Source organism: Indicator indicator, chromosome 28, assembly GCF_027791375.1.
Source record: "Indicator indicator isolate 239-I01 chromosome 28, UM_Iind_1.1, whole genome shotgun sequence".
Lineage (NCBI taxonomy): Eukaryota > Metazoa > Chordata > Aves > Piciformes > Indicatoridae > Indicator > Indicator indicator.
The window spans coordinates 13312267-13339545 of NC_072037.1; the positions used below are offsets into that span (position 1 = coordinate 13312267).

General features: G+C 60.4%; 4 protein-coding genes across 6 annotated transcripts; 2 read left to right on the forward strand and 2 right to left on the reverse strand.

Annotated features, from left to right (window-relative positions):
* Positions 1-4505: 4505 nt before the first annotated feature.
* KYAT1 (kynurenine aminotransferase 1) lies at positions 4506-9813 on the forward strand. Of its 2 annotated transcripts, XM_054393593.1 has the most exons (13): positions 4506-4560; positions 5473-5531; positions 6048-6198; positions 6459-6608; positions 6873-6959; positions 7057-7185; positions 7516-7636; positions 8170-8246; positions 8355-8444; positions 8904-9090; positions 9296-9372; positions 9546-9632; positions 9706-9813. In XM_054393593.1, exons 2-13 carry the CDS (start codon positions 5479-5481, stop codon positions 9772-9774), a joined length of 1278 nt encoding a protein of 425 aa, XP_054249568.1. In that variant the 5' UTR covers positions 4506-4560; positions 5473-5478; the 3' UTR covers positions 9775-9813. The 2 variants fall into 2 exon arrangements, with proteins under 2 accessions (XP_054249568.1, XP_054249569.1); XM_054393594.1 differs by lacking the exons at positions 4506-4560; positions 6459-6608 and having other exon boundaries at positions 5479-5531.
* Positions 9814-11248: 1435 nt separating this feature from the next.
* Positions 11249-14792, forward strand: SPOUT1 (SPOUT domain containing methyltransferase 1). Its single transcript, XM_054393408.1, has 12 exons — positions 11249-11290; positions 11380-11422; positions 11597-11725; positions 11935-12094; positions 12321-12410; positions 12748-12797; positions 12994-13124; positions 13207-13276; positions 13364-13462; positions 14026-14128; positions 14367-14514; positions 14656-14792. The coding sequence occupies exons 1-12, from the start codon at positions 11249-11251 to the stop codon at positions 14746-14748; spliced, it is 1158 nt and encodes a 385-aa protein (XP_054249383.1). The 3' UTR covers positions 14749-14792.
* Positions 14793-15216: 424 nt separating this feature from the next.
* Positions 15217-17719, reverse strand: ENDOG (endonuclease G). The gene is made up of 3 exons (XM_054393424.1): positions 17240-17719; positions 16616-16725; positions 15217-15936 (listed from the first exon to the last, which is right to left on the reverse strand). Exons 1-3 carry the CDS (start codon positions 17717-17719, stop codon positions 15648-15650), a joined length of 879 nt encoding a protein of 292 aa, XP_054249399.1. The 3' UTR covers positions 15217-15647.
* A 2373-nt stretch (positions 17720-20092) lies between these two features.
* On the reverse strand, positions 20093-26728 carry TBC1D13 (TBC1 domain family member 13). 2 transcript variants are annotated; one of them, XM_054393280.1, is made up of 12 exons: positions 26706-26728; positions 26510-26583; positions 25887-25927; positions 25332-25393; positions 24980-25079; positions 23726-23808; positions 23468-23627; positions 22912-23119; positions 22603-22766; positions 21166-21326; positions 20930-20987; positions 20093-20291 (listed from the first exon to the last, which is right to left on the reverse strand). In XM_054393280.1, exons 1-12 carry the CDS (start codon positions 26726-26728, stop codon positions 20226-20228), a joined length of 1200 nt encoding a protein of 399 aa, XP_054249255.1. In that variant the 3' UTR covers positions 20093-20225. The 2 variants fall into 2 exon arrangements, with proteins under 2 accessions (XP_054249255.1, XP_054249256.1); XM_054393281.1 differs by lacking the exons at positions 22603-22766; positions 22912-23119.
* Between the last annotated feature and the right edge of the window lie 551 nt (positions 26729-27279).

Here is a 27279-nt window from a genome sequence, read left to right on the forward strand (position 1 = left end):
ACTCAGCACACACAGAACGGCTCTGCCTGGCCTCACGGACACGGGCGGGACCCGCCAGCCCCCAGCCTCGGCTCGCCGCCCGTCCCGGCTCGCCCCGCCGCCTGCCAGGGGGACCCGGAGGAAGGAATCCCTGCCCCATTAGTCAGCAAATCCTCCCTATCCGCCCGGGCGCTGCGCGGGGGGCGCCTGGCGCTCAGACCCCACCTGCCCGCCGCGCCGGACCCCAACCCCAAACCTGCGTACCGCGGGGCGCGGTGCGGTCCCGTCCCTTCTCGGCCGCCCCACCCCGTGACACGTCCCCAGAGCCCCGCCCGCTCCTCCTCGAGCCACCGCAGGTTGCGCGGCGGCAACCGGGCCGCAGTCCCCTATCGCCGGTACCCACCTGCCACCTCGGCCCCCGCCCGCTCTCACGCCGGCTCCTTTTGTTCGCCCCGCACCGCACCGCAGCGGCCCCACCCCGGAACTGACCTCACCCGCCCGGCATGGCCGCCACCAGCCCGGCCCGCCGCCAGGAGCAGCGAGTGAGGGCGCCGCCATCTCGGGAATGGGCATGACGACACGACCGCGCCGCCATCTTTGTGCGGTGGGGCAACGAGGCGCGGGAGGGGCGGTGCCGCGAAGGCCGGAGCGCCATCTTGGTGCAGGGCAGCGCCTAAAATGGAGACCCTTAAAGGGGCCGTCGCTACTCCAGCCTCGGCGTCGGGCAGGCGAGGGGGAAGGTGGGGAGCTGAGTGCCTGCTGTGAGCGACTCTGCAGTCCAGAATTTACTCTTTCTGTTAAAAAAAAAAAAAAAAAAAGCGTCATGCCCTGATTCAGGCTGGTGGCACACAGATGGGTAAAAAAACTACAGCTGCCATGCCCGGGCATCACCTTGCTTCAGTTCTAGCCCCTTGATGTGGTTCAAGCTCATGAAGCCATGGAAAAATCCAGCAGGTTTCCTGGCAGCGGGAACAGCAGCCTGGCGTGTTACAAGGATATGTGCAACACTAACTTTGTGACGCTTGAAAAGAGCAGGCTGTAAGTCACTACAGGGTGTTTGGATTTGCCTGACTCACTGCAGGACACTGGGCAGCACCACTTTGGTAACAATCCAGTAAGGATGGCCCAAAGTCCTTCATTAGCATTTCGTTACTGTGCAGGAGGTAGCTGTGCGTGGTTAAGTGCAGCCAATGTTAACCTGCACACACTAGTGGCCACTGCTGGAGTACAAGGAACTTGTCTAGCTTTCTAGGAACATTGTGGATCTTGGTGGCCTCCTGTAGCTGTAGGCACAGAACCTGTACCAGAGGAGCTGTGAGCCCCCTGCCAGAGGACCCTGCTGTGGACACTCAGCAGCCCAGGGCAACAGATAGATGTTAAAAAAAAAAAAAATCACTAAGAGGAAAGGTTGTGTCTGGATGTAGTTGTTAAATCAAAATCAGCTGGAGGAATTTCCCCTAAGTTTTGCAGCACAAGGTCAGCTTCAGCCATGTCCTGCTCCTCACAGCTGCATGCACATTACCCAGCAAGTTCTGCTGAATCTCAGGACACGAGGGGAAGGAACTTGCTACTGTGGAACCAATACAGAGACCAAATCCTGACACAGAGGAGCTCATGCTCCTCTTCCTTCTCCTCACTCCTCCCTGCTCTGGCCCTGCCCAGGTCTCTGTGTCTCTGCAGTGCCTTCAGGGCTCATATCCAGCCTGTCCTGGGCCAGCTTAGCTCTCAGAGCTCACAGAAACTCTCTGCTGCCAGGCTGCCTTCCTGATAACTGAGCAAGTGGGCTCAGCGCAGGGAGACAACGGTCGGGTAGGTTGTGAGGCTGGTGGAGGAAGGGGCAAAGCAAGGGTAGAGAGAGGGCAGTGAGCTGTCGGATGGCACAAGACCTGCCCTGCTGACAGGAGCAGACAGCAGCTCATCTTCCAGCTGTTTGTGTCAGAGCTGCTCAGAAGTTTAGCAAACAAAGGGTTTGTATCTCCCACACAGACATTCCCTCCTGCTTAGTCACCGCGGGGCTGCCTGCGCCCAGCCGGACGCGGGGTGGGATTGGGGACCCTTAGCAGGGTGGACGCCAGCTGCTTCCTTCCCTGTGCCTCACTTTTTCCTGCTGTGGAAGGAGTCAACACTCCCCCGGGACACCTGCACCCGGAGCCTGGTGACAAAGCGGGAGAGAAGCCAAGGGAGGACAGCTGGCTGGCGACTGCCACCCCTGCAAAGACTGAGGGGCACAGCTCCTGCACTCACCCACAGGAACCCCCTCTGTGCTGTTCGCTGTGCCCCAGCCCAGCCACAGGACCCTGGGGGCAGCGGTCGCTGTCCTCTGATGAACCTAACGCTGATGCCTTCACCTCTGTGCCCTTGATCCCTTCTCTCACAGCACCGAGCCCCAGGGGGGCCTTTCTGAGCCTCTGCCTGACTTATCAATTCATTTTTCAAAATTACCGAGGGCGGAATCCCCTCCTCCAGCCATCCCAAAGTCATTGCAGTCCTCGCCCAGCGCCAGCTCCGGGACAGCGCGAGCCTGGCAGCGCCGGCCCCGAGTCCCGGGGGCAGGGATCCGCTGCCAGCGGCTCGCTGCCCCTCCCGCTGCTGATACCCAGCGCGGCCACAGCCCTCCCACTCCCGGTATGATTCTCCCCACCCGCGTTGCCGCTCGGCTCCGGCAGGCTCCGCGGCTCCTCCCAGGAAGCTGCGGCCGCAGCCTGCCGGGGGCGGGCAGCATGGGTGCGGGGACAGCCCGGGCGGCCGTGCCAGCCTCTCCCCGCGCCGGGCGGCCTGGCCCACCTTGAAGTAAGTAGGTTTCACCCCCTCCCTTCTGGGGCTGTCTTGTGCCTGCGTGTCCCTGCTTGCCGCTGCCTTCGCCCCTGTTCCCGCTGTGGGCTGGCACCCCACGGGGCGACGGGTCCGGGTGCACCGCTGTCCCCAGCGCCTTTGGGGTGCACAGCGAGCGGCCGGGCGGGGCAGCACCGGGCGGGTCCCTGGGGAGCACTGGGACGGGGGGAGGTGGCTGCCGCCCGTGGGCTGGAGGGGGCGAGTGACCGGTCCCGGCGGTGACCTTTCAGCTGTCACCTCCCTGAGCCTCTGTGTGCTCTGTCCTGGTCACCCTGCCAGGGCCAGAGGTGCCCCACGCACAGCACAGCCTGAAACGCCCAACCAGCGAGGGGTTCCCTGAGCCTTACACCGGCTCCAAAAGCTTCTCCCGGGCTGGGGACCTGCGGCAGAGCCCACCCTGCCCCCAGTGCTGCCTTTGGCTCTTGCGGGAGCCCTGTGCACAGCTCTGACACAGCTCTGCGGTCTCTGCAATCCAGCAAAGCCCTTTTTTTGCTGCCACACTTGCACCTTGTCACCTGCAGGGTTGGTCCCCTTGGTCCAGTACTATCTGCTTGGCATCCCAAAGCAGTCTTCCCCCACAGCCTGTCCCCAGCAGGCAGCTGTCAGGGACACGGTGGATATTTGACAGTCCTGATCAGTGCTCTGCTGCAGCTTCCAGTTGCTCCCTGACCGGTGCTGGCTTTTCCCACCTGGACAAAGAGCTCTGCAATGCCTGTGGGTCAGCTGGCATCAGGGACTCCCATGGAGGTGCACCTGGCAGCACAGAGAACTTACGTGGGGCTGGACAGCTTCAAACCTGCTTTAATTTATCTTCTGGCAGCAGGGTGAATGAATTCATGGCTGGTCACGGGTCCTCCAGACTCACTGCTTTTGTCACTGCTTTTATCTAAGACATGAACTTATTTTAGCTCAAATACTGCATGTTCAAGGGGGGACCTGAGGTGAAGGAACAAACACATCAGGCACAGAAATTAATTTGTTTTGGACCTGGAACAGAAACACCAAAACCCCTTTGGAGATGGAAGCTGACAGTTTGTTAATCAGAGTAAAATTTGTAGCAGCTGAGAGGCCAAAGATTGCTGCTTTGAATTTTGTTTTCTGTAACCTTAAGAGCATGAAGGAAGAGAAAGGGCTTTGTGTGGAGCAGGATTGCCCAGTGTGCATCCCCAGGGGCTCTTTGTTTCGCTTGGCAGCCCCCAGAGCCAGGGTGAGCAAATAGCTCCATGAGAGAGGAAGGTGGAGGTGCTGCAGGGGAGGAAGAGCAGAGGCAAGAGGTACCTGGGGTCAGTGAAACTCGATGGGAAGCTGCTGGTGAATGCTGACCTTCGGAGGATGCCCTCTCACTGGTGCCAGTGCCACTGCTCACAGAGCAGAGGAAAGTGGGGGGAGCCTGGAATTAGGGAGAGAGGAGACAGGAGCCATGGCTGATTTTCTGGCCCTGCTCCTCTGTGTGCCACGGGCATCGCAGAGCAGCACACACCAGCTCCTGCCCTCTATTGCTGTCTGGAGCACAATAACCACAGCTGTGGGTCAGGTCCTGCCCTGGCCCCAGGTGCAGGGAGGGTTTCTTTGCCCCTGCAGCCATGGAGCAGTTGTCTCACCCTCTGCTTTGTGCTGGTGCAGGCAGGTCCACACCCGCAGGTGTGGGGCAGCAGGAGCCGTGGCATGCTCAGGAGAGTGGTGCCCTCTCTGTGCCACTTCTCACCAGGGACGAAGAGCAGCACTGCAAGGAGCTCCCATCCCAGCCAGGTATGGAGTGCCCTGCCTGGCACCAGCTCCCCTTGGCCGCATGACAGAGAGGGTCAGAAAAAGCCACACTGGTGCAGTCTCCTCTGTCCCGGTTCATTTGTGGGTGGCGCCTCATGAGCAAAAGGAGATCCTGCATGCAGAAGAAAGCTCCTTGCCTGGGGGTTACCTCACCTCCTGGCAGTTAACGCACCTCCTGGGGGTTACCTCACCTCATAGTCTCTTCTACTAAAGCCTTCTGGGTTACAAAGTCCTTGAGAGATGTCAGCTCCCAGTCAGTGGTGGAAGGTTGTGGCCACCAATTCTTCTACACTTGAAGTCAGCTGTCCTGCCTGGCTGCAGGACAGTGCTGGGACTCTGATGTTTCACCTCCAGCTGTCTTAATTCCCAAGCCACTCCCACCCAAATCAGCTCAGGCACTGGATCTTGCTGACCATAACATCCATCAGCTTGTGCAGAAGGAGCAAAGCGGGGGCCTGGGGTTCTAGAGCCAGGGAGGCAGCAACTTCTGCTTGCCCTTGGCTGCCTGCGTGGCTCCTGGGCAGAGCAGAGTCCACCTGCTGCCCTCTGAAACAGAGCTCCTCAGCAAACTGTTTGCAAAGGTCCCTAGGGTTGAAGCTGAGAGATAATCTAGAGACCTCAACACAAAAAATTGTTTGGGGCACTCCTCAAAATCTGGGGCAGCCCTCTAGGGACAGCAGAGGTGAGTGGGAAGCTGAGCCTGGGAGGAGGGCTGGTACCTGCCACCTCCCTGGCATGGGTGCATCAGCATTCCTGCCCCAGGGTTAGTCAGCAGCACCCCATGGGGCAGTGCTGCAGGGCACACCTCCAGCTGGGGAGGACACACCTGGGGGCTGTGTATGCTTTGCTGTGGCCCTGTTGCCATTCAAACTCATTTTCTGTCTCTCTTGGCAGGCAAAGATGTCAAGAGCAGTGCAAGCTCGAAGGCTGGAGGGCATAGATAAGAACATCTGGTGAGTTCAGGGGGTATCTGGCTAAGCAGAACATCTGGCTGGGGGAATCTGTGGGTTCAAGCAGCCTAACACCAGGCAGGAACTGCCCTCAGTACGGAGCAGCAGAGTCTGCCCTGGGTGCCTGGCGTTTCTTTAGGAGCACATCAGGGCAGGGCTGCCACCCTGGCACAGCTCTGAGCCTGCTGCTCACACTGTGTGCTCCCAGGTGTGCTGGGGAGGCAGCTGGGAGCACCTTGCAGTGCATCACACTCCATCAGTGTGCCCCAGCAGTTCCCACGTCTGAGCCACAGCTGTTTCCTTCCAGAGCAGCCCCCAGTGCAGCAGCAGCTCAGCCTTGCTTTAACTGGAAGGGGCCTGAGATGCCCTCTGCTTGGTGCCATCCACCTGTGAGCAGCAGGATGGCTCCCCAGGGAGGACACAACCTCGCTCACTGCCCACAGGGTGCTGGCCTGCAGTGCCAGTGGCTGCCCAGGCCTCTATAACTGCTTTGTCTTTCTTGCTCATTCTTCTCTGCAGGGTGGAGTTTGTAAAGCTGGCTGCCACCTATGCCAAGGTGAACCTGGGCCAGGGCTTCCCTGACTTCCCCCCACCAGACTTCCTGAAGGAGGCCTTTGTGAGAGCCCTGAGTGGGGAGGACCAGATGCTGCACCAGTACACCCGAGCCTTCGTGCGTGGACAGCTCCCTCTTGGCTCTGCTCCTTGGGACCACTGATGGTTTCCATTACCCTGTGGTTGCCATCTAGCCTAGGCTGCCTCCCCTGGGGCTGTGGCACCCAACTGCACCAGGGTGCCCAAGGCAGCCAGGCTGGGCAGTGCCCCCTGCATGCTCAGCTACAGGCTGCTGGGCTGCCCAGCCCCTGCCAAGGGCTCAGCCATGTTTTAGGAAGCTTCTGCAACCCCATTCCCACCCCTCCTCTCACCCCACAGGGACACCCACCTCTGGTGAAGGTCCTAGCCCAGTTTTTTGGAAAGCTGCTTGGACGAGAGCTGGATCCTATGACCAATGTGATAGTGACTGTGGGCGCCTACCAGGCCCTTTTCTGCTGCTTCCAGGCATTTGTGGAGGAAGGGGATGAGGTGAGCCCAGCTCTGGGCTTGGTGCACAGGCAGCCTTCCACCAAAATCCCTCCCTGGCTGTGCTCTGCCAGGGGCAGGTTTTCAAAGCCCTTTTGCAAAGCAGAAGAGGCTTCATTCCCATTCTCCAGTACCTGAGCTTCCAGAGGAAGGAATTCGCTGCTCAGGGGTGACCATGTCCTGTCCTCCCACTGCGCTCTGCAACTGCCAAGTAAGGTCTGAGCAGGGTCCTGGAGGTGCTGCCCTGTCCCTGTCCCTCTCTTCCAGGTGATCATCATTGAGCCCTTCTTCGACTGCTACGAGTCCATGGTGAGGATGGCTGGGGGCACCCCCGTGTTTGTCCCACTCAGACTGGTGAGTGGCTGCAGCAGAGCCACCGAGGAGGGCAGAGGGGTGGTGAGCACCATGCAGAGCAGCACAGCAAGCTGAGATCCTGCCCTGTGCTCCCCAGAAAACTCCGGAAGCTGGCAGCTTGATGTCTAGTGCAGACTGGCAGCTGGACCCAGCTGAGCTGGCTTCTAAATTCAGCAGTCAGACAAAAGCTATCGTCCTGAACTCACCCAACAACCCTCTGGGCAAGGTAATGCCTCTGGCCCCACCGTGGCCACCTGTGGGGACAGCTGGGGGCTGCAGCTGGCCCAGCCTAGCCGCGTGGGGGCTGTGGATCCAGCTGCCTGCAGCAGGGGCAGTGGCTGGCAGCACTGTGGGCCGTGCCCACTCCTCTGGTACTCTGAAGCCCAGCCTGCTGTACCGGTCAGACCACGGCAGCCAGTGCTGCCCACCCCGGGGAACATGGCCAGTAAGGGGGTGCAGCCTTCGCAGAGAGGCAGGGCTCAGGGGCGGGCAGGGCTCAGGGGCGGACTGGGGCTCAGGGGCGGACTGGGGCTCAGGGCTGCGCTGCCCGCCGCAGGTGTTCGGGCGCAGGGAGCTGGAGCTGGTGGCTGCGCTGTGCGAGCGGCACGGAGCGCTGTGCATCAGCGATGAGGTCTACGAGTGGTTGGTGTACGACGGCCGGCAGCACCTCCGCATCGGTACAGAGCTGCCGGTCGGCACCGGGAGCCTTCGGTGGGAGCAGCACCCGCAGGGAGGGAGCTGCTGCCTGGCCTGGGGTCCCCTGCGGTGCCCTGGGCTCTCTCCCCGCTGGGGGTTTTGCTGCGCTTCAGTCTCAGCCTCCAAAGGAGGAGCTTGGCTTGCAAAGCCTGAGAACAAGCAGTGCTGGCTTCACAGCAAAGAGCCCTCTGGCTCCACTGGAGCTGATTTTTGTCCTGTATTTCATAAGCTCTGAGCTTTCTGGTGTCTCCAGTTTAGGGACATCCATTTCAACATGACTTCAGAAGCCTGCTCTCCCTCTGGCAGGGTACTGGTGCCTGGCATCTCTGGGAGCCCCTGGGGCTGGCACAAACCCTGCCTTGCCAAGAGATGATCTTGAGAAGCCTGCTGGGGCTGTGCTTTGGGACTCACTCAGCTGCAAGCTGTGCTGTGCAGAGCCCATCTTGAGCTGGGGTGAGCAGAGAGCTGCCAGCAGGTGCCAGCAGCTGAGCTGTGCTGTCTCTGTCCCTGCCAGCCAGCCTGCCGGGGATGTGGGAGCGCACGGTGACCGTCGGCAGCTCCGGGAAAACCTTCAGCGTCACTGGCTGGAAGGTGACTCCCCCACTCGGCATTCTGTGGCCTCCCCAGTCCTGTCCCTTTGATTGATATCAGAGCACAGCGCTGGGGACTCAGCACCTTCTCCCCCCATGCTGGATGCAGGTGGGCTGGGCGCTGGGCCCCGACCGGCTGCTGCAGCACCTCCGCACCGTGCATCAGAACTCTGTGTATCACTGCGCCACAGCCGCGCAGGTAGGGCAGCTGCCTGCAGCCCCCAGCCCCCTGAAGCGGGGGGGAGTGGGGTCCTTTCTGCCCTGGAGAGGCTCCGGGCCCCTCCCTGCAGTCACCGCATGCCTAGGGGAGGGGGAGAGCTCAGCTTGCCCGCGGGATGCTCCTTGCTTTGCACTGACCAATCCCAGAGACCATTTGGAGGGGCTGGAGTCAGAGGGCTCAGCCTGCTGCAGTGGGAGCTCAGCCCCTCCTCACCTGCGACCTGGCTGTGACAAAGACTCCATTCTCAAGCAAACGTTGCTCATCTCCAGCCTGGTGATTGAGAAGATGCTCCTCAGCATGGCCAACCTCACCTGACCCTGCCCTGCCACACCCTGCTGTGCCCTAATCACCCCCCGCGCCCCCAAACATGCCCTGCCACACCACAACTCTTCCCCATCTCGTTTACCCCCAGTTGCCCACCTTGCTTTCCCCATGCAGGAGGCTGTGGCTCAGGGTTTCCAGAGGGAGCTTGAGCTCTACGGGAAGGCAGAGAGCTACCTTGTGCAGCTGCCCAGGGAGCTGCAGCAGAAGAGGGACTGGCTGGTGCAGAGCCTGGCTGCAGTGGGCATGAAGCCCATCGTGCCTGAGGGCACCTATTTCTTGGTGGCAGACATCTCTCAGTTCAGTGAGTCCCACGGCTGTGGCTCTGCTTGGGCAGGGCTGCGATGGGGGCGCAGCACGGGGGGCATGACAGGACCCTGCAGAAAGCACCCCCAAAGCAGGAAGGGGCAACCGTGTGCTTCCCACCTGAGCTCCTAGAGGTTGTGGGTTTGGGGCTTGGCTGAGGCACCCAGCAGCAGCCCCGACCCCTGGGTGCTGTGGTTCTGCAGAGTCTGATGTCCCTGAGGGCCCCAGCTCTGACGAGCCCTATGACGCCAGGTTTGCCAAGTGGATGGTCAAGAACAAGGTGAATGCTTCTGGCCCTTTCCCCCGGGGTGGGTCTGTGCCCTCCCTGCTGGCTGTGCTCAGAGGGCACAGCAGCTCATGGCAGGGAGGCACCTGGGATGGGCAGCTTCACCCAGGTTGGGGCATGGCAGCCTGAGAGCAGTGACCTCAGCTCCACCTGTTCCCTGTGCCCAGGGTCTTGCTGCCATCCCACTCTCAGCTTTCTTCTGCAATGCCCACAAGGGCAGCTACAGCCACTTCCTGCGTTTCTGCTTCGCCAAGGTGAGGCCATGGCAGGCGGGGGGGGTGTGTGTGTGTGCAGCACTCACTGCCCAAACCTCTGCTCTTTTTTCAGGAGGAAGCCACTCTGAAGGCAGCAAACGACATACTGCAAGCATGGAAACAGGAGAAGAGCAGCCCCTGAGTGCCCTGCAGAGGGAACCAAGCTCTCCTTGGGCCTCGATGCTGCCTCCTCCTTTGCTTGGCTGCAGATTTTGATCCCTCCTCAGTTTTGTGCTCCCAGCTGTGTTCTGTGTCAGACGTAGCTGAGAGGTTTGCCAGGCCCAGGCTCTGGGGGCCACTCTGTTGCTGTGAAATGATTTCACTGTTCCTTGCAGAAAGGGTAAGGCTGGCTCCTGGGGACTTTTCTACCACCACCTTCTGAAGAGATGCTTCAGGACCTACCTTTGAGGCCATGCTGAGGGTACTGTGGCTTGTCTTGTTCCACCAGCATCCATGTTCCTCACAGCTCTGTGCAGTGTCACTGCCTGCTGGAAGGTTGATTCCTGTAATTCTGAGAATTAAAAATCCAGGGAGGTGCTGTGTCCCTTAATTAACAATAGCTCCTTTGGGTTTATTCTCTGCCTCTCCAGGAGGGTGACCTCAGAGTCAGCAGCAGCTTCTCCCCAGGAAACAGGGCTCAGAAGTAGCCTGGCCCTCGCCAAACGTTCCCTGTGTGCCCCTAAGACCACCCCTGGCACTTTGCTAGGGCTTGGCAGCACTGCCCAGGCACAGCAAAACCTTCAGGCAGGAGGATAGGGACAGCAGCTTTGGGCTGCTTCTGCTGCTGGCCCCTGCAGCCCCCCACTCACTGGGCAGGGTGACGACTCCAGCAGCGTTCCCAGAGGTGCCTCTGGGGCAGTCTCGACTGAGCCTGGACACGAAGCGGCAGGGTAGAGCAGAGCTGCCCGCAGCAGGCAGTGCCACAGGGCTGTGTCGTTCTCTTGTCGCAGCTGAGGAGGGCTGAGTGGCTTCTGGAGAGCTCCATCACCTGGGGGACGTCTGCCTGTGTCCCATGGAGGTGGCGGCTCAGCGACGCAGGTCACGGGGAGCAGCTCTGCCGGTTTTGGTGTGGGGCTGCAGCCGGTGGCACCACTCCCGGTGAAGCCCAAGCTGCACGGACCCGCGGGAGAGGAGGCAAAGGGCCCCTTCCTGCCTTCGCCAGGGGAGATGCCTGCAGGGCCGGAAGGGGCTGGGTGCTGCTGAAGAGCCTCTTGCAGCCGCGGGTACCAGGTGCTGGGAGAGCTGCAGGGAAAGGACCACGGGATTAGGTTAACTGACACACCTCGTAAGGGACACAGCTCCCATTCACCGCCGCACACACAGCGCTCCTGCAGAATCACACAGTCGCGGGAGTCTCGAGTTCACTCAACACAGGGCCCCCTCCACCTGGAGACACTGGGCTACACCCGCAGGTCGGGGGTCGCCCATCCTGCTACAGAACGAAACAACCCCCACTTAGCTTGATAACCCGCGCGGTGACTTAAACATTGCGCCACCCGCCCCCTGCCTGCCCATTGGCTTACATGACGCCAGTCCCCGCCCCCCATTGGGCGGACGCCGTCGCCCTCCGGCCAATCAGCACGGCGAAGGGAGAGGCCGCGTGGTGCAGTCACAAGATGGCGGAGAGCGGCGCTGGGAAGCGGCGCAAGGAGACGCAGGTGGGCGCGCGAGGCAGCGGCCGTTGCCCCGGTACCGTGGAGCGGCCCCTGAGTGGAGACCGCCTCTAACAGCTGTCTGTCTCCCGCAGACTCTGGAGGGGAAGGTGGAGTGGCGGCGCTGGACTCAGGAGAGTAAGGCCAGGCCCCGCGGGGATGGGGGCGGGCAGGCGAACCGGAACGCAGCTGCAGCGCTGCCCGGACTGGCGGAGTCCTCGGACTGGGAGAAGCCATCCCTGAGCGTCATCTCAGCCCTGGTCTGAGCGGTCACGGCTCGTTGTTTAAAGCGAGGCACTGCTGTCATTCCAGGGAAAGCAGAGAAGAAAAAATGGAGGGAGAAGAAATTGCTGAAGAAGCTGGAAAAGCAGCGGATGCGGGACCTGGCAGAGAAACAAGCGGAGAAACAAGCGGAGAAGCAAGAGAAGAAGAAGGATAAAGGTGATGGAGCCGTGAGCCGGTGTCGAGGCCTGGGGGAGGGAGTGGAGAGAACTTGGGTGAGGATAAGGAAGGTGAGGCTCGCTCCGCGGGTAGGTTCCAGATCAGCAAGTCGGGACATGCTGCGGGAGACACCCTCCCGAGGGGAAAACCTGGCAGGAAAAGCTGAGGAGTAGAGGCTGCAGCTGACTGCCACTGACTCTGCTCCCCAGGACCCCCCCCAACGCTGAGCGTGGCCCTGCCGGGCTCCATCCTGAACAATGCCCAGTCCCTGGAGCTCCGCACCTACCTGGCAGGGCAGATCGCCCGGGCCTGTGCCATCTTCTGTGTGGATGAGATCGTGGTGTTCGACGAGGATGGAGAGGGGGCGAAGTAAGGAGGAGCCTCCATGCTCTGCACAGGTTTTCTGGCTGCTCTCTGTGCCTTCAGTCTCGGTAGGCTGGGAGCAGCAGAGAGCCGCAGGGGGCTGGAGGGCAGGGCTGAGCCCGTCTCCTTCCCCAGCGGTGCAGGAGGAGGTGCTGCTGCCTCCAGATGCCTCCTGGCCATGTGGGGCTGTGCAGCCTCCTGCAGGGGTCACAGGCTGTTCTTTCTGCTTCAGGACCGTAGAAGGGGACTTCAAAGGCATTGGGAGGAGAGGCAAAGCCTGCGTGCAGCTGGCTCGGATCCTGCAGTACCTGGAGTGCCCTCAGTAAGTCCACCGTGGCCAGACTGCAGCACACCAGCAGCAGAACTGACCCGTGGGTACTTCATGCCCCAGAGGCTATAGGAGCAGAGGCCAAACTCTTTATATTGCACAGCTGTGCAAGGACCCAGGACCTACTCCTCTCGTGTCTGGCTCTGAAGCTTAGCTATGAGCAGTGAATGCAGAACACAAGCTGCATGCCGCAGAGGCAGCTCAGGGACTCCAGGGAGCTAAGCTTGATTTGCTCTGTGCCCAGCTCCTTTGAGTCTAGAACAGGGCTAGAACTGAGGCTTAGGTTGCATAGCAACAACTGGTTGCATATCTCACCCTTCTCTGCCATCAGGTACTTGAGGAAATCCTTCTTTCCCAAGCATGAGGATCTGCAGTTTGCAGGTAACCACTCAGCTGCCTCTGTCCCCAGCTGCTGGCTGCCACCCCGAGCCCTGGCTCCTGCTTCACAGGGGATGCACAGAGCTGAGCAACTTCTGCCACTGCAGGGCAGGTGCTTAGCTGCTGGAGCAGAGCAGGAGTGGGCAAGGGGAGCAGCTGGACTGTTCCTGAGCAGCTGCTTCCATTTGTGCTGTTCTAGGGCTCCTCAACCCCCTGGACACTCCCCACCACATGCGGCTGGAGGAGGAGTCCCCATACCGTGAGGGAGTGGTGCTGGACAGGCCAAGCAAATCCGAGAGAGGCTCCTTTGTGAACTGTGGGATGAGGAAGGTATGGCTGTCACCATCTCCCCCTGTCCCCACCTTCCCCAGCAGCTGCAGAAGGGCTGAGGCTGAGCAGAGTCTCCCTGCAGGAGGTACAGATCGACAGGCAGCTGAGCCCTGGCCTGCGAGTCACAGTGCAGCTGGAGCCTGAGCAGCCAGGTGAGTCCCCGCCCCCCTAGCACCTGGTCAAAGCCAGCCTGCAGTGGGAGAGCCCAGGAGTTGTTCACCTCTTTGCTTCTCTTCCAGAATGCAAAGTGCGGAAAGGCTCCGTGGTGTCCTCGCAGCAGCCCCGAACAGCCTTGGGGCTCTACTGGGGTTACAGTGTCCGCCTGGCCTCCTGCCTGAGTGAGTGCCAGGGGCCTGCTCTGCTTCTGCTGGGCCTCCACACAGCTCCCAGGGTGGCTCAGCACACAGGAATGGGCCCCTTAGCAAGCTCTCCTGTCCCAGAGGCAGCTTACAGGGGCGCTTAGCAGCTCTGTGGCTGGCACAGCCAGGGACATGAATCCCCACAGCCAGCTACCAGCAGCCCTGCCCTGTGTCCCTGCTCACCACTGCACCAAGTCCATGCTGGAGCAGATGAGTTTCCATAACTGCTCAGTGTCACCAAAGGCAGCAGTGACACCTGTGCTCGGGAGCCCTGCAAAACCCTTTTCTCACCTTCTGATCTCCTAGGAAAATTGTCAGCCATTAGGCAGGGGATGGCTCCTGGCACCTGCTTGGGCTTTGAGGAAAAGCTGCTGCAGTTGAGAAGGTGCCAGAGCATCCTACAGCAAGGGAGTTGTGTAGGGAAGAGGAATGATGCCTTTGGTGCAGTATTGGCATGAAAAGAATTCCTTCTGCTGTCCCTCTTCTGGGGGGCACCCAGTGTGGGCGAGGACCCCTCAATAACCCCAGGCTGTGTTTGCCAGGTGCTGTCTTCTCAGAGTGCCCCTTCAAGGAGGGCTACGACCTCTCCATTGGCACCTCTGAGCGGGGCAACCGTGTGGACCAGGCCACTCTGCCCTCCTTCAGGTTTGTGCCCCTCCTGCTTGACCCCACACAGAGCCCTTGGGGAGGCCTGCAGCAGGCAGCAGAGCTGCTCCTGTCTGCTCCAAGGCAATTCCTCTGCATGAAAAGTCAGGGGAAGTGCCCCAGGGCAGCCCCAATTCCTTTCCTGGAGGGCTGGAGGCACAGGAGCAGCTCTGCACGTGAGGCTGGCAGCACCTGCCTTGGCAGGGGAGTCACAGCCAGCCTGCCCTTTCTCCCCTAGGCATGCCCTCGTTGTCTTTGGAGGTCTTGAGGGCTTGGAAGCTGGGGTTGATGTGGACCCAAACCTACAGGTCACTGACCCAAGCCTCCTGTTTGACTTCTACCTGAACACTTGTCCCAGCCAGGGCAGCAGAACCATCCGGACAGAGGTAGGGCTGCTGCTGCCTGCACAGGGCTGGTTCTGCCCCTGGCAGGGACACAGGGCCCAGAGGCTACCCTGCCAGGGACACCTCAGAGAGCCCTGGCTGGCCTGGTGCTCCTCAGAGCAGTTCTGACTGGGTCTGTTGCAGGAGGCCCTGCTGATCTCCCTGTCTGCACTGAGACCACACCTTGAGGAGGCTGTGAGGATGCCCCGGGGACAGCTGAGGGAAAGACCTCAATGACCTGCAACCCCCAGTGCTGGGCAAGTCACCAAGACACAGCAGGGGCTGGCTGCTGTTGGCAGCAGCAGTTCTGCACCCTGCTGCCTGGTGGTCTGGCCAAGGGCTGGGCACTGCTGCTCAGCAGGTGGGACGTCTGGGGTGGGCAATAAAGCAGAGCAGAACCTTGGAACTTGTGTGCCAGCGTTCCGGTGTAGAGTGGGCACTTGGTGCCCAGAGCTCCTGCATGGTGAGTGCCTCTGGAGCCATCTGGCCTTCAGCTTCAAGTCAAAACCTAATCCCTGCACTGAGTTCCTGTCTCAGCCAGACTTCCCCCAGCCCACCCAACTCCATCCTTCCCAGAAGCAGTAGGGGCTGGAGCTCCACATGGCCCCAGCACAGCTCCGTGCAGTTGGGCTCCATTGATGAGGCCTTGAGCTCTGCCTGAAGTGAGCCTAAACAGGAAAGCAGCTGCAAAAGTTGGCTGCGCTGTTGGTGTGCAAAGCTTTACTGCTGAAACCATCTTCTGAGAGACAACAACCACACAAAGGCAGAAGCCTGTCTCCTGCTCCTCTAAACACAGAAACCAGAACTTCCCCACAGAGCCCAAGGGAACAGCTCCAGGGTAGTTCCACACTGCAGGGGCAAATCTTAGCCCTGTAGAATCGGAATTGTGAGGGCTGCCAAAGGCCTCCAGGATCAAGTCCAACCATCACATCCAACCATGTCCCCAGCTGCCATGGCTGCACCTTCATGATGCTGCCAAGCACCCAGGAGCCTTCAGCAGGATCTGCTGTGTGCATTTCACTGTCAGACGAGACAAGGGCAGGGCAGGAGGGGCATTGTCTGGCTCCTGTCATCGCAGGAGCTGCTTCTCTGCAGGGGGCTGCTGAGAGACCCTTCCCAGGGGCACCTGCATGTGTTCAGCTGTGGGAGGCTCCAGCTGTGATGGCTTTCAAGTTATTGGTTCTCTTCAAGATGTTTGGCACGAAGAGCAGCCCCGAGGCTCGCTCGATGCTCTCGATGGGAACCAGGAACCGCTCCAGAGGGATTTTCTCATCCACAGGGCAGTTGGGCATCACGTAGGAGCGCAGCTCAATGTCCCCAGCCTCCTTCTCCAGGATTAGCACCTTGAAGAAGTGTGTGGGCACGGCCACGTGGTTCTTCCCAATCACCTGGTACTTGACGTACATCTTCCCGTCGGCCTCTGTCCTGCACCACAGCACAGCCCCTGGCACCTCCCAGCCTGCTGCCACATCACCCCTCAGCCCCCCTCCCCTGAGCCAGCCCCCACCCCACAGCATGGCAGGGAGCAGCCCTGCTGCAGTGGGGCTGCCAAAACACTGCCAAGAGGGAGGCTGCCTGGCAGTGTGCTGGGTCTGCTCCCCACACGTTCCTCCCTGCTGGCTGTGATGTTTCCTGCTGCTGGAGACATCTCCACATGAGGCATCTGCTCTTTAGCACTACCTGGAAAGCTCTGCAAATGAAGTTGTGCTCTTGAGCAGGGAAACAGCCCACAAAATAAACCCCAGAGGCTTTACTGTGCAGGCAAGGGGTCTGCACTCCAGTATCAGCCCAACAATCCAGACAACTGCTGCCACCAGAGCCTTAAACATTGCAAGCAGCACCCTGGCTGTGCTGCAGCTCAGGAGTCCACCCTCACCCATGAGATGGTCAATGGGAACCAAACTCAGCCTAAAAAGGACATCTCCACACAAACTCTGCTCCACACAACCTCTGTATGCCAGCTGGGCTCACCTGAGCAGGACCTCAGCAAACCTTCCATGTCTGGGGGGAGCTGGAAGTCTGCACCCCCCCAGCCTGCCTTCCTTTCCCCTTCCCAGCAGGATGCACCTTGCCAGTGTGGTGCCAGCCTGGCTCTCGTGTTTACCTGGGCAGGTAAAGGGGTCCTGTGCAGACGTAGACATTCTTGTTGTGCTTTGTCAGGCTTCTGCTGTACTTCTCCAAGTTATTCCAGGCGTTCTGGTTTAAATGAGGATTCTGGAAACACAATCAGGGTGACACAGGCAGCAAAATCAGTCACAGGGGAACTCTCTCACCGGGCAGTTTTCTTGGTAACTCCCACCTGTGCTGTAATCCCACAGCACCCTGCGTGCCTTCCAGAAGGGATCTCCACTGTCACTTCCATGCACACCAAAGAAGTTTCTCCTCCTGTTCAGGTGGAACCTTCTGGGTTCCAGTTTGTGCCTACTGCCCCTTGTCCTGCCACTGGGCACCACTGAGCAGAGTCTGGTCCCAGCCTCTTGCCCCGCACAGGTCCTTTAGCTCTTGCTGAGCATTGCTCAGATCCCCTCTGGGGCTGCTCTTCTCCAGGCTGTCAGTCCCAGGGCTCGCAACCTTTGCTCCTCACAGAGCCGCTCCTGTCCCCGCACCTCTTTGCAGCCCTCCCTGCCCCGAGCCCTGCAGCCACAAGCTCCTAGCCGGGCCCGCTCCCAGGCCCCTCCGGGGACAGCAGCGTTCGCCCTTGCGCGCGGCAGCCCCGATTCCACGGTACCTGCGGGACGATGTTGCTGAGGTAGAAGGTGTCCCGCATCGCCTGCTGGCTCCACTTGTGGTTGGCGGCGGCGGCCAGGTGCCCGCGGTCGAAGCCGCTGCCGCGGTAGTCGGCGTTGGTGGCCCGGTGGTACTCATGAACCGAATCGTCCTCCTGGAAGTCGCAGGCGGCGCGGTCGGAGGCGCCGCTGAGGCTGTCCCGGTTGAGCTGCTCGATAACCCAGAGCGCGCTGCGGCTCCGCGGGTCGTAGCACAGCACGTAGGACTGGCGGCTCCGCAGCTGCGTCAGCCCGGGCAGGCCGTACTTGGTCAGCTCCGGCAGCGCCGGCGGACCGGCGGCCGCCACGGCGGGCACCATGGGCAGGAGGCTCAGCAGCCCCTCGGGCTCAGGCTCGGGCCGGCGACGAGCGGTGAGGGCCGCGCCCAGCCCCGCACCCAGCGCCAGCGAGACGCCGGGCAGCAGCCACCGGCCCCGCAACATGGCCGAGCGCTGCCGGCGGCGCCACTCCGCCGACCGCAGTGGCCCAGAGGTCACCGCCGAGGCGGCGCCGCTGTAAGGGCTCGACGGCGCCGTCGCGCGGCCGGAGGTCGCCATCGCCCGGCGTTGGAGGAGCTCGGGACACAAAGGAGCGGAGCGGTCACGAGGGGTCCCGCGGCAACCGGACCCGGCCGTGACTTCCCGGCTGGGCCCGGCCCCAACGCCGCCGGCCGCTCCGCGGGGAACGTCCCTGCGGCGGTAGGGCCAGGTGGGTCATAAGCTCACAGCGGCTCCAGAGCTCGGCCCTAGGGACCCCCTCGGTTCCCCCCAGCCGGACCCCCGCGGCCCCGGTGAGTCAGGACACCACCAGACTTGCACAAAGCCACAATTTAGTGCAGGAAGCGTGGTAGAAACGGTGTCTGAAAACGACAGGGGGAGGCTCAGTGCGGCAGTGCTGCACTTACCTTGCTCTGCCAATTCTGTCCAAAGCGCTGCCTGCTGCCTCACATGGAAAAGGCACCGCCGAAGTGCTCCGAGCAGCTCAGCAGCCATCGACAGTCGTTAAGGGTTTCCCTGCCCAAAGCCCTGGAGCCCCACAGCCACCCCTGGCCTTCACCCCCTCCCTGCCAGTGTCAACAACCCCACTGGCCACCACCCACGATCTGATCTTTGCTGTCCTACTACTCCTATTTCCCGGCACAGCCTTACAGCAGGGTGCAGGAGGAGCTGGCCTCTCTCTCCCAGGGCAGCTCCCTTCCCCCACATCCCAGTGCCCTGGGTGCCCCTTCCCCTGCCATGTGCTGAGAAGCTACTTTAAGGAGCTGTATTTAGGCCTCTATAAAAACAGGGGTCCCCAAGCACCCCAGACTAACCCCAAAGCTCTGCCCCTCCAGCCATTCTTGCTGCTCCTGCACCAGGTAAGGACTGAAAGAAACCAGAGGTGGAAATGTTTTGAGGTGCAGCAGCTGCTACTTGGCCACACAAAGCAGGGATCACTAGAAAAACATTGTCTGATCTCAACACCACCACCAAAAGCCGTTGGGGAATCCAGGGAAACTGATGAGAAGATTCAAAAGCTGGTAACAGGAGATTTCTCCCCTCCAAATCTTCCCTTAAAGGAAGGAGAAAGTTCTGGCATAAAGGAATGGGTGTCCCAAGTCACTGAAAAGGACAACTCCTTCCACAGCAGGACAGAGCTCGTGGAATGTGAGAGCCAGAGCAGCACTCAGAGCAGTTGTGAGGCCTCAATATCTAACCCCACAGCTCCATCTTTGTGCCTATCAGCTGGCTCTGACTCCTGGCCTCCAGTGCTGGGTACCCAGGAGCTGAGGGCAGGGCAGCAGGAACAGCTCAGAAGGTAGGAAAGACCAGCCTGATATTCACCTGAGCCTGCTCCACTCTGAACTGCAGCCTCCCTCTCAGCAGGGAAAATTGTCTGACCCAGGGCTGTGACTCAACAGGACCAGGACACCAAAAAGTGGCTCAGTACCAGCAGGCAGCTGGGATCACACCAGATGAGGACTCCTGCTTGCAGGCCAGACCTGAGCTATGTCTCTTCCTGGCAAGAAGTCCTAGAGACAACATCAAGGCTCCTGTGACCAGAGCTTGTGCAGGGCAACATTCTGCAGGCCCAGGCAGACCCTGTGCCACACCTGTCCTCATGGCAGGGATTTGGTGCCCGTTTCTGGTAGTTCAGAAGCCTGGCTGCGGCTGGGCAAGCTCCAGTTCAGTGCCAGGAAAGCAGTGCCAGGCCCCCCTGCAGCTCCTGCTCTAAGGCTGTGTGTAGTAAGGCTTCAAACCACCCAGTGATGAAAGCCCTCCCAGGGCTGCTCTCCAGGAGCCCCTGCTGCTAAGGCAACTCTGGATCCAGGCAGCTTCAGTGCAAAAGCCACCAGCTGCAGCCTTGTCCTCCCATCTCAGCTTCTCAAGGCCTCTCTCCCAGGCAAAGGAGTCTGACCTGGCAGTGTCAGATGGCAGCCACCACAAACTGAGGCAGTCTCTGCACACCCAGGAATGGCCAAGTGCAGACACAAGGGAGATGAATCCTGGGGCTGTGACTTCACTGGAACTCATCTGTTCACAGCAGGAGGATCCTTTGTGCTCACCCATGAAAATCCACTGGACCCTTTGTGCTCACTTATCAAAGTCCACTGGCCTCAGCCTGGCCCTTCCCCATCAGCACTGCTCCATGTGTTGCTGCAGGAATGTGCGCAGATGGTTCCTCTCTCCCCAGCCTGAAAGTCATTAAAATAATTACAAAGAGCTGCTTTTGGCAGCACAGAGGCATCTGAGATTTGAAAAAGATCTGGAGTGCAGGACCCAACTAGATGGGGAAGTCATCAGTCCTTGACCTAATAAATAAGAGTAGAAGGAAGTCTCCAAGGTGGCCAGCAGCCCAAACACGAAACCCCAAGTCCTGCAGAGACCACTAGGAGCTGGAATGCACCACACTGTGTGGGGGCACCTCCTGGGCCCCCAGTTTCTCTAACACTTCTGTTGGGCTCATGGACTATTTGGAGTCCTGAAGTTCCTTTGCCTTCTTCAGAATCAGGTGAACATCCGAGATGGGATAATCCTGTGTCAAAGAGGCAGAGTGCTGTAAGTGGCTACCCAGAGCCTCTTGGCCGCTGCTCCACTGGAGCAGGACGAGCCCTGCCACCAGTCCCCCTGGGCCCTTGTAACACTGTCAGGCTCAGTCACTCCCTCAGCAGCTAACACTTCCTGGTAGGGAACTGACCAAGCCTGGGCACCCTTCAGGAAGGTTTCCAGCTATCCTCCAAGGGCACAGCAAGCTGCCTACTGAAGGGCTCTCCATGCCAGAGTGCCTTATCAGGGCAGTATCTTGCACAGCCCAGAGTAATGTCCTGGTGTGCAATGCAGGTGTTCTCAGCCTTGAGGTCCCACAGCTGAACAGCAGCCTCTGGCCAACCAATGTTCCATAAGACTCCACAGCTCTGCTGGAGCCTACTCCACTACTTGCAAACCAAGGGACATAATCCTGTAGCTGTGGGAGCTCCTCTGCAGGCTGGAGCAGGTGCACAGCTGCAGCACTCAGTATGCTGTAAGAGCCCTGCAGTCCCTCTGCAGGCAAGGACCAGAGGGTGGGTCCTTCTCTCCAGCCAGGCACCCCCCTCTCCCACCACCATCCTCTCCCACACTACTGCTTCAAACCTCTGCAAAGTGCTCCCTGTGCCCCCTGTGTAGAATCCTCACCTGCAGCAGCCTCATGTTCAGAGTGAAGTCTCCTTCCAACAACTGATCCCGGATCAGCCTGAGAGAGGGAAAAGGTTCCAGATGCTTCTGACTCTCTTGGCCTGCTGCAGGCTTCTGAAGACAGCTCTGCACCATGCCAGCAGCGACTCCAACCCCCCTGCCAAGGTGTGAGCAGGCTCTGCCAGCTGCAGCAGGGGCACACTCACATCAGCATGGCAGAGGTGCCCAACACTCACGTCAGCATGGCACAGCAGACCAGCAGCAGGAAGTCGAAGCGCTTGGCATCGGCGAAGAGCGAGTCCCAGATGCGGATGACGTCGGGCAGCAGGAACTCCTGGGACAGCAGCAGCGTCAGCCAGCGGAAGGCGAAGAACTGGGGCTTGATGTTCTGCTCTTGCTGCCAGACAGGCACCAGGCAGGCAGTGAGCCCCAGCCAGGGCACTGCTTCCAGTCAGGATGCTGCCCCCACCCATCCCCACTGCAGCCCTGCTGCCCCCTCCGCAGACTCTGGGCAGAGGTCTCAGAGCAGCTCCCTGCTGCAGGTCTCCAACCAGCACTGCTCTGCCTGCACAGGGAGCACAGCAGCACTGCTTCTGTTGGTGCCCCTCAGCTTGCCAAGGGCCTCTCACGTTCCCATCCCAGAAGCATTTTATCTGCAGAGTGCTGCAGCCCTCCCCCTCAGCAGAAGGCTGGCTGCTCAGGATTTCCTCTCCTCTCCAGCCCTGCACTTACAGGTCACAAAAGGAAACAAAGAGAGAGGAGGCCTCACACTGATGTCAGTGGAACACACCCTGAGCACTTCCAGTCCCAGGCTTTCTTGTTTTCTGCGGTCCAAAGCCGGGGACTGTGAGCCCAGTCAAGGCCAAACACGCTCAGGATCCTGCTGATATTATGGAGCAGCTGCATGGCCAAGACCATTTCCTGCCAGCTTGACTGTAAGCAGTTTACTTTCTCCCCATGGGATCAGCCAGCACCAGCACTGGGGGTCATGTCCCAGTTATCCCTTTTTTCCCCCCACTAAATGGCCTATGAGAGCTGGAGATGTTCTCAGCAAAAGCTGCCTTCCACAAGTTCTACAAACTGACCACAGCCAAGGGCACCTCAAGCCTTTTGCAGGAAGGGGAACAAAAGAATTGGGTGAGCAGCATGGAGCAGGTTCCTGGATTTAAGTTTAATTCTGGCATGATCTCCATGCAGTCTGAAGTCAGTGCTGCCAGGGCAGCCAGAGGCAGCACAAGTGCTGGGGGATGAGTTGTGTTTCAGTCTGCTTTTCCAGAGACACAATTCCTGTCACCTCAGATCCCAAGGAACCCTACAGCAAAAGGCTGGAAGAGAACAAAGCCTCCAGCTCCAGCTGCACCTTGGCCCAGGTGAGTAGGGATTGTGGCCAAGCCACCTGAGGCTCTCAGCTGGCAGCCTTCCAGCAGCCTTTGTTTGCTTGCAGGCAGGCAGGGGAGCAGAGCCTTGCTGTGCCAGCTTGCTCCAGGCCTACCCCAAGGAGAGACTGTTTCAACTCACAGGTAAGAGTCTCTGTGCCCTACAGGCAGAGCCCTCCCTGCCCCTCACACTTTGTAGCCAAGCACAGGAACAGCTGAACAGTACAGGCTGACATTGACAGGCACTGTTGAGCTCCACTCCTCCCATCCCCACAGCCTCAGAGACTTGCTGCTCACCAGCTTCAAGTACAGCTCCATATCCTTCTCCTTCAGGGTAGAATAGACCTTCTCCATCTTGTAGGTGATGCCACACTGGGAATCATCCAGGCTCTTGATGAAGTTGTCCCGGATCTCAGCCATGAGGTTGGTGAAGCAGAAGAATGTGTCTGCTTCAGCATGCTCTGCAAGAAAACCACCCCCAGCTCCTGTTGTGCCCCCCCCCAAATTCTCATCTCTTGCTGTGCTCTGTGGCCCAGCTCAACCAGGCGACAGCTGTTTAAGTGCAGCCTCCTGCCCCAGGCAGGGCAGCAGCTGAGAGCCTCTCACCTTTCCACTCACTGTTGGGGTCTGTAGCAAAGGTGTAGTACAGGGGCCCCACGATTTCATTCATGCCCTGCACATAGGCGATGCCAGGGTTCAGCTTGGCATAGATGAAGAGGATCCTCTCCACCACCTCCCAGTGAGCCTCGCAGCCGTTGGGCAGCACCTCGTACTCGCTCAGGGAGCTGGGAGCTGCCTTCAGAGGGGAGCTCACCTGCAGGGTGAGGCAAGGCCTGGGCTGGGGCAGGGCACCCAGCTGGCACAGCTCTGTACACATGACAAGCTTGACTCTCAAAACACAGGAACCCCCAACGCAGGTGGGCAGCTGCCAGCCAGCAGGCAGTGACCAGGGCAGCCCAAAGGCAGTGAAGCCCTAATGCTGGCAGAGCCCTAAGCTCTACCTGTGGGGCAGGGCAGCCTGTGCTGGGCTATGGTCTCCATCCCACCACACAGCTGGGGACAGCAAAAGCCCAGGGAGCGCCCTTGCCCTGCCCGGCTGGCTGCCCTGCCCAGGTGAGTGCCCTGCCCAGCCCCGCCCTGCCGGGTGCCCCCCATGCCTCACGTTGGTGAAGCCGCTGCGGCTGCGTGCCACAGGCTGTGCCTTCAGTGTGGTCTGCTCCACTCGGCGGCGCAGGGTCTCGAACTCGCTCTGGGGGTCTAGCACCAGCAGGCAGGGGTAGTCGGTGGGACGCTGGAAGAAGGCCATGTCGGGGTACAGCCGCCTGGGGGGGATAGGGGGGGGTGTCAGCGGGGCCTGCCCCGTGGGGGCACAGCCAGAGGTGCCAGGCGGGCAGAGGGGCAGGGCCTGGGGCTCACACACCTGACGTCTTTGTCTATCTGCAGCAGCACTTCGTTGTCCTTGAAGTAGTTGTTCCAGCGGCTGTCTGGACTGGGGTTGAGAGGCTGCAGGAGGGTCACAGACAAGCAGCACTTCACAGGCACCCCAGGGAATGCTCAGGGACTGACCATCTGTGCTGCCCCCCTGGCATCCAGCACACCACATCTCCCTTCTCTCACCAGCTCCATGCAGTGCTGCCTCTTCAGCCAGCATGCAGGACGTGGCTCAGAGCTGGCGACAGGAGCCAGCAGGCAGAAGCCAACAATGCCAACCCCTTCTCACCTGCCTCTGAACAGCTTTGCTCCCAAAGGAGGCATCCTGCCCTTGCCAGCCTGCACACTGCAGATGCTCTTTGTACTCAGGGCAGCAGCCACCACCCACACAGCACTCAGGAGCTGTGGTTGTTAGCTACAAACATCTCCAGCTCTGGGAAGACTGAGGAAGCAGCACTGCTGTGCCCAGCAGAGAGAACAAGCAGAGGAGCAGCCTGTCCTGCACCTGACCAGCATCCCTCTGAGACAAACCCAAGCCCCCTCCAGATCCATGTGAAGTTAGCCACCAAGAGAGGGGAAAAAAACCGCAAAGCAGCAGCAAAGCTCCAAGACGCTCCGAGCCCTGCACCCTGGCAGCCTGTAGCATGTCACAAACTGGGTCTGCAGAGGTCCTAGGTGACTGCAGGCTAGCAGAGAAGTCAAGTGGTCAGGAGGAGCCCTGGCAGCAGCTGTCTCACTTTACAGACTTCTGATCAGTCCCCTGGCTCCCTGCCCCCACGGGGGCTTTCCTGACAGCCCTTTCAGAGAAGGCAGCCAGGCGATGCAGGAACCAGCCAGCAGCAGCAGGTCAGGCTCTGGCCTGCCAAAGTCCAACCTGACTCTCCTGCTCCAAGTCCACCCACAGACGTGACTGCCCAGGAGGGAGGCCTTGCTGGAGGCAGTCCTGGAAGCCTCTCCCTTCCCCTAGCAGCCCATAGCCTGGGCACTGGCCCCAGGGGGGAGCAGGTATTTCACAGCTGGAAACTGCTCTCTGCAGAGCTCCTGCTGTTCTGCCAGTGAGTCACACTGGAGGCTACCATGATACAAGCACCAGGCTGGTACCGGGGGCCCATCTCTCCTGCTAGCAGAGCAAAATTCTCTCAGCCCAAGAGCTGAGCCAAAAGGGGCCCAGAGGTCCAGGCTCCACACAACACTTTGTGGCCCAGAGGGATTTTCTGCAGCACAGAGGTTTAACAGCACTCACATGATCTTCCAGGGTCACATCTTCCCTCGAGACACCCAGGTTGGCTTTGGCAATCCCAGGCTGGATAATCATTTCCTTGAGGAACTGGGAATACAGATCCCTTACGGAAAAAAAGAGGAATTTGCACCAAAGCAGAAGTACCCAGGAGCACCCATCCAGACCTCTCTGTCCCACCCTGCTCAGACAGAAGGCATCTGGGTCTCCCTGAGTTCAGCTGCAGAGGCCAAGCCACCAGGCAGAACAACACATTCCACACCAGAACATCTGATGAAGGTGCTGAATTATTTAAGGAACTGTTCTCCCTCTCTGAAGGTATCATTAGATAGAGAGGGGCAAGCAGCACTGTCCTCACCTCTGTTTCTTCAACAAGGAGCTCCATAAGGCCTTCTCTAAAGGGAGGTAGTTCAGGAGGATCTGTACAGAAGGCAGATGCACAGCAGCTAGCATTTGGAGACTGAGAGGCTAGACCAGCAAGATGAGCAAACTACAGCTACAACAGCTCTGAAACACTGGGAGGCTGCTCCAGAATCCTGGTACTGTGCCAAGCAACAGTCAGGGATATTTTGGGGACTGGTTTTCAGGACAGACAGATCTGTGGGACTGATCAATAGCAAACCTGACTGAAAAGCACTCCCAGTTCAAGGCTGTTCTCATGCAAAGAGTAGCCAGGCTCTGTCTGCCATCTGAAGCCAGGCTGCCCTCTGTCACGGAATGCTGCTGTGATGGTGCCAATGCTGACCTCCACAAACTACTGTCCAACTGGAGTGGCTTTTCAGCTCTGCATCTAGTTTTGTTTAGGATTTTAAGCACCCCAAAATACCATCTGTACTTAAGCAGCCCCCAGCACCATGCACAAACACAAGAGCACCCCAGTGACACCCCCAGCACCACCCCACGCGACACCCACCTTCCAGCACAGGCAGCGCAGCCCTCCATCGAAGGGAATCCCTGCGGAGCACGGGGCAGAAAAACAGCCTGGTTAGCGCTGCTAAGGTACCCGCAGGCAGAGGCAGGACAGCGCTCCTGCTGCCCGGGGCGAGCAGCTTTCCCAGCGCGAGTTACCCGCGGTGCCCAACCCGCCGCCGGCTCCCATGGGGAGGGTGCCTGCGGCAGGCAGTGGAGGCAGAGCTGGGACCGAGCAGGTGAGGCGCGGGGGCACAGCAGAAGCCATGGAACCCAGACGCGTCCCAGGGAAGGGGAAGAAAGGGTTTGCCTGGATGTCTGTGGCTGTGCCCAAAGGCCGGGTGGGGAGGGACCGCTGCGGCCTGACGCAGACCAAGTTTGAAAACACACCGCCAGCCCCGGGCCGCAGCCCCGCCGCCCCGCAACAGCTCCTGCAGCGCAGCACTTGGCGGGAGCAGAGGTGGCCCCCGGCCGCAGGACACCCTGGGGCCTGACCGCAGATCCCGAGTCCCGCGGGGGCAGCACCAGCCCCGGGTACCGCCAGCGGGCACCCCCCACAGGGCTGCGGCAATACCCAGCGCCCTCCCCAGCTCGGAGCCGGTCCCGACACCGCCCCGGGTCGCTCACCGCTAAAGCAGAGCTCACGGAGCTTGGCCAGCGCCACCGTGGGTTCTCCGAGCACCTCCTGGAAGTCCGCGATCCTGAGGGAAGCGGAATCGCGGCTGTTATAAAGCTTAGTTACCGGCGCCCTAGCCGACCCCACAAGACACAACCACCCCGCAACCCCGGCAGTGGCGGACAGAGGAAAGCGTTCAGCACCGACCTGCTTTGGTGCAACCGCGACATGGCTGCCCCGCGCCCCCTCCCCGCGCACCGCGGAACCGCTCCGGCTGGAAGCCTGCCCGCGGCCGCCCGCCCCGGGCCCGCCCGCTGCGCACCGCGGCTCCGCCTCCCGAGGGGCCGTGCCGTGGGGCACCGCCCCGCCTCGGGGCCGGCCTCGGGGCTGGCTCGGGGGACAGTGGACCGTATGCGGGCTCGGGCCCGGCACCTTCGCCAGCGGCGGGACTGCTGCGGGTCGTGACCTGCCACGGCACCGCACTCACGCCCGGGCTCCATCCCAGGCATCCGCGGCGCTGCCCGCACTGCCTGCCTCAGCTAACACCCCGCTGGTCACCAGGGTTCCGCTGGTGCTCAGAGTACTGCGGAAAGCGCAGAGGCGGCTGCGTTCTCCCCGGTCTAGTGCCTACGGCCCGTGCGAACGGCCGCCGGGAGCGGGGCCCACGGCGATGGCGGCTGCCAGTGAGGTCTGTGTGGGCAGCGGCTCGGGCTGCGCGCTCACAGAGGGCCAGGGTGGTGGCGGCGGCCCCCCCCGAGGGGCAGACACGGGGCTGTGGGGT

What these genes read in the sequence shown, in the direction of transcription:
- KYAT1 (XM_054393593.1), top strand. Translation starts at nt 5,479, where the DNA reads ATGTCAAGAGCAGTGCAAGCTCGAAGGCTGGAGGGCATAGATAAGAAC. An exon ending in CCAACAACCCTCTGGGCAAG is followed by an intron (nt 7,186 to 7,515) that starts GTAATGCCTCTG and finishes TGCCCGCCGCAG; the next exon opens with GTGTTCGGGCGCAGGGAGCT. An exon ending in TGCGTTTCTGCTTCGCCAAG is followed by an intron (nt 9,633 to 9,705) that starts GTGAGGCCATGG and finishes CTCTTTTTTCAG; the next exon opens with GAGGAAGCCACTCTGAAGGC.
- SPOUT1 (XM_054393408.1), top strand. Translation starts at nt 11,249, where the DNA reads ATGGCGGAGAGCGGCGCTGGGAAGCGGCGCAAGGAGACGCAG. An exon ending in AGCGGCGCAAGGAGACGCAG is followed by an intron (nt 11,291 to 11,379) that starts GTGGGCGCGCGA and finishes TGTCTCCCGCAG; the next exon opens with ACTCTGGAGGGGAAGGTGGA. An exon ending in AGAGAAGAAGAAGGATAAAG is followed by an intron (nt 11,726 to 11,934) that starts GTGATGGAGCCG and finishes TCTGCTCCCCAG; the next exon opens with GACCCCCCCCAACGCTGAGC.
- ENDOG (XM_054393424.1), bottom strand. Translation starts at nt 17,719, where the DNA reads ATGTTGCGGGGCCGGTGGCTGCTGCCCGGCGTCTCGCTGGCGCTGGGT. An exon ending in TCAGCAACATCGTCCCGCAG is followed by an intron (nt 16,726 to 17,239) that starts GTACCGTGGAAT and finishes TTGTGTTTCCAG; the next exon opens with AATCCTCATTTAAACCAGAA. An exon ending in GGACCCCTTTACCTGCCCAG is followed by an intron (nt 15,937 to 16,615) that starts GTAAACACGAGA and finishes GCTGTGGTGCAG; the next exon opens with GACAGAGGCCGACGGGAAGA.
- TBC1D13 (XM_054393280.1), bottom strand. Translation starts at nt 26,728, where the DNA reads ATGTCGCGGTTGCACCAAAGCAG. An exon ending in TCGCGGTTGCACCAAAGCAG is followed by an intron (nt 26,584 to 26,705) that starts GTCGGTGCTGAA and finishes CGCTTCCCTCAG; the next exon opens with GATCGCGGACTTCCAGGAGG. An exon ending in CCCCAACAGTGAGTGGAAAG is followed by an intron (nt 22,767 to 22,911) that starts GTGAGAGGCTCT and finishes GTTTTCTTGCAG; the next exon opens with AGCATGCTGAAGCAGACACA.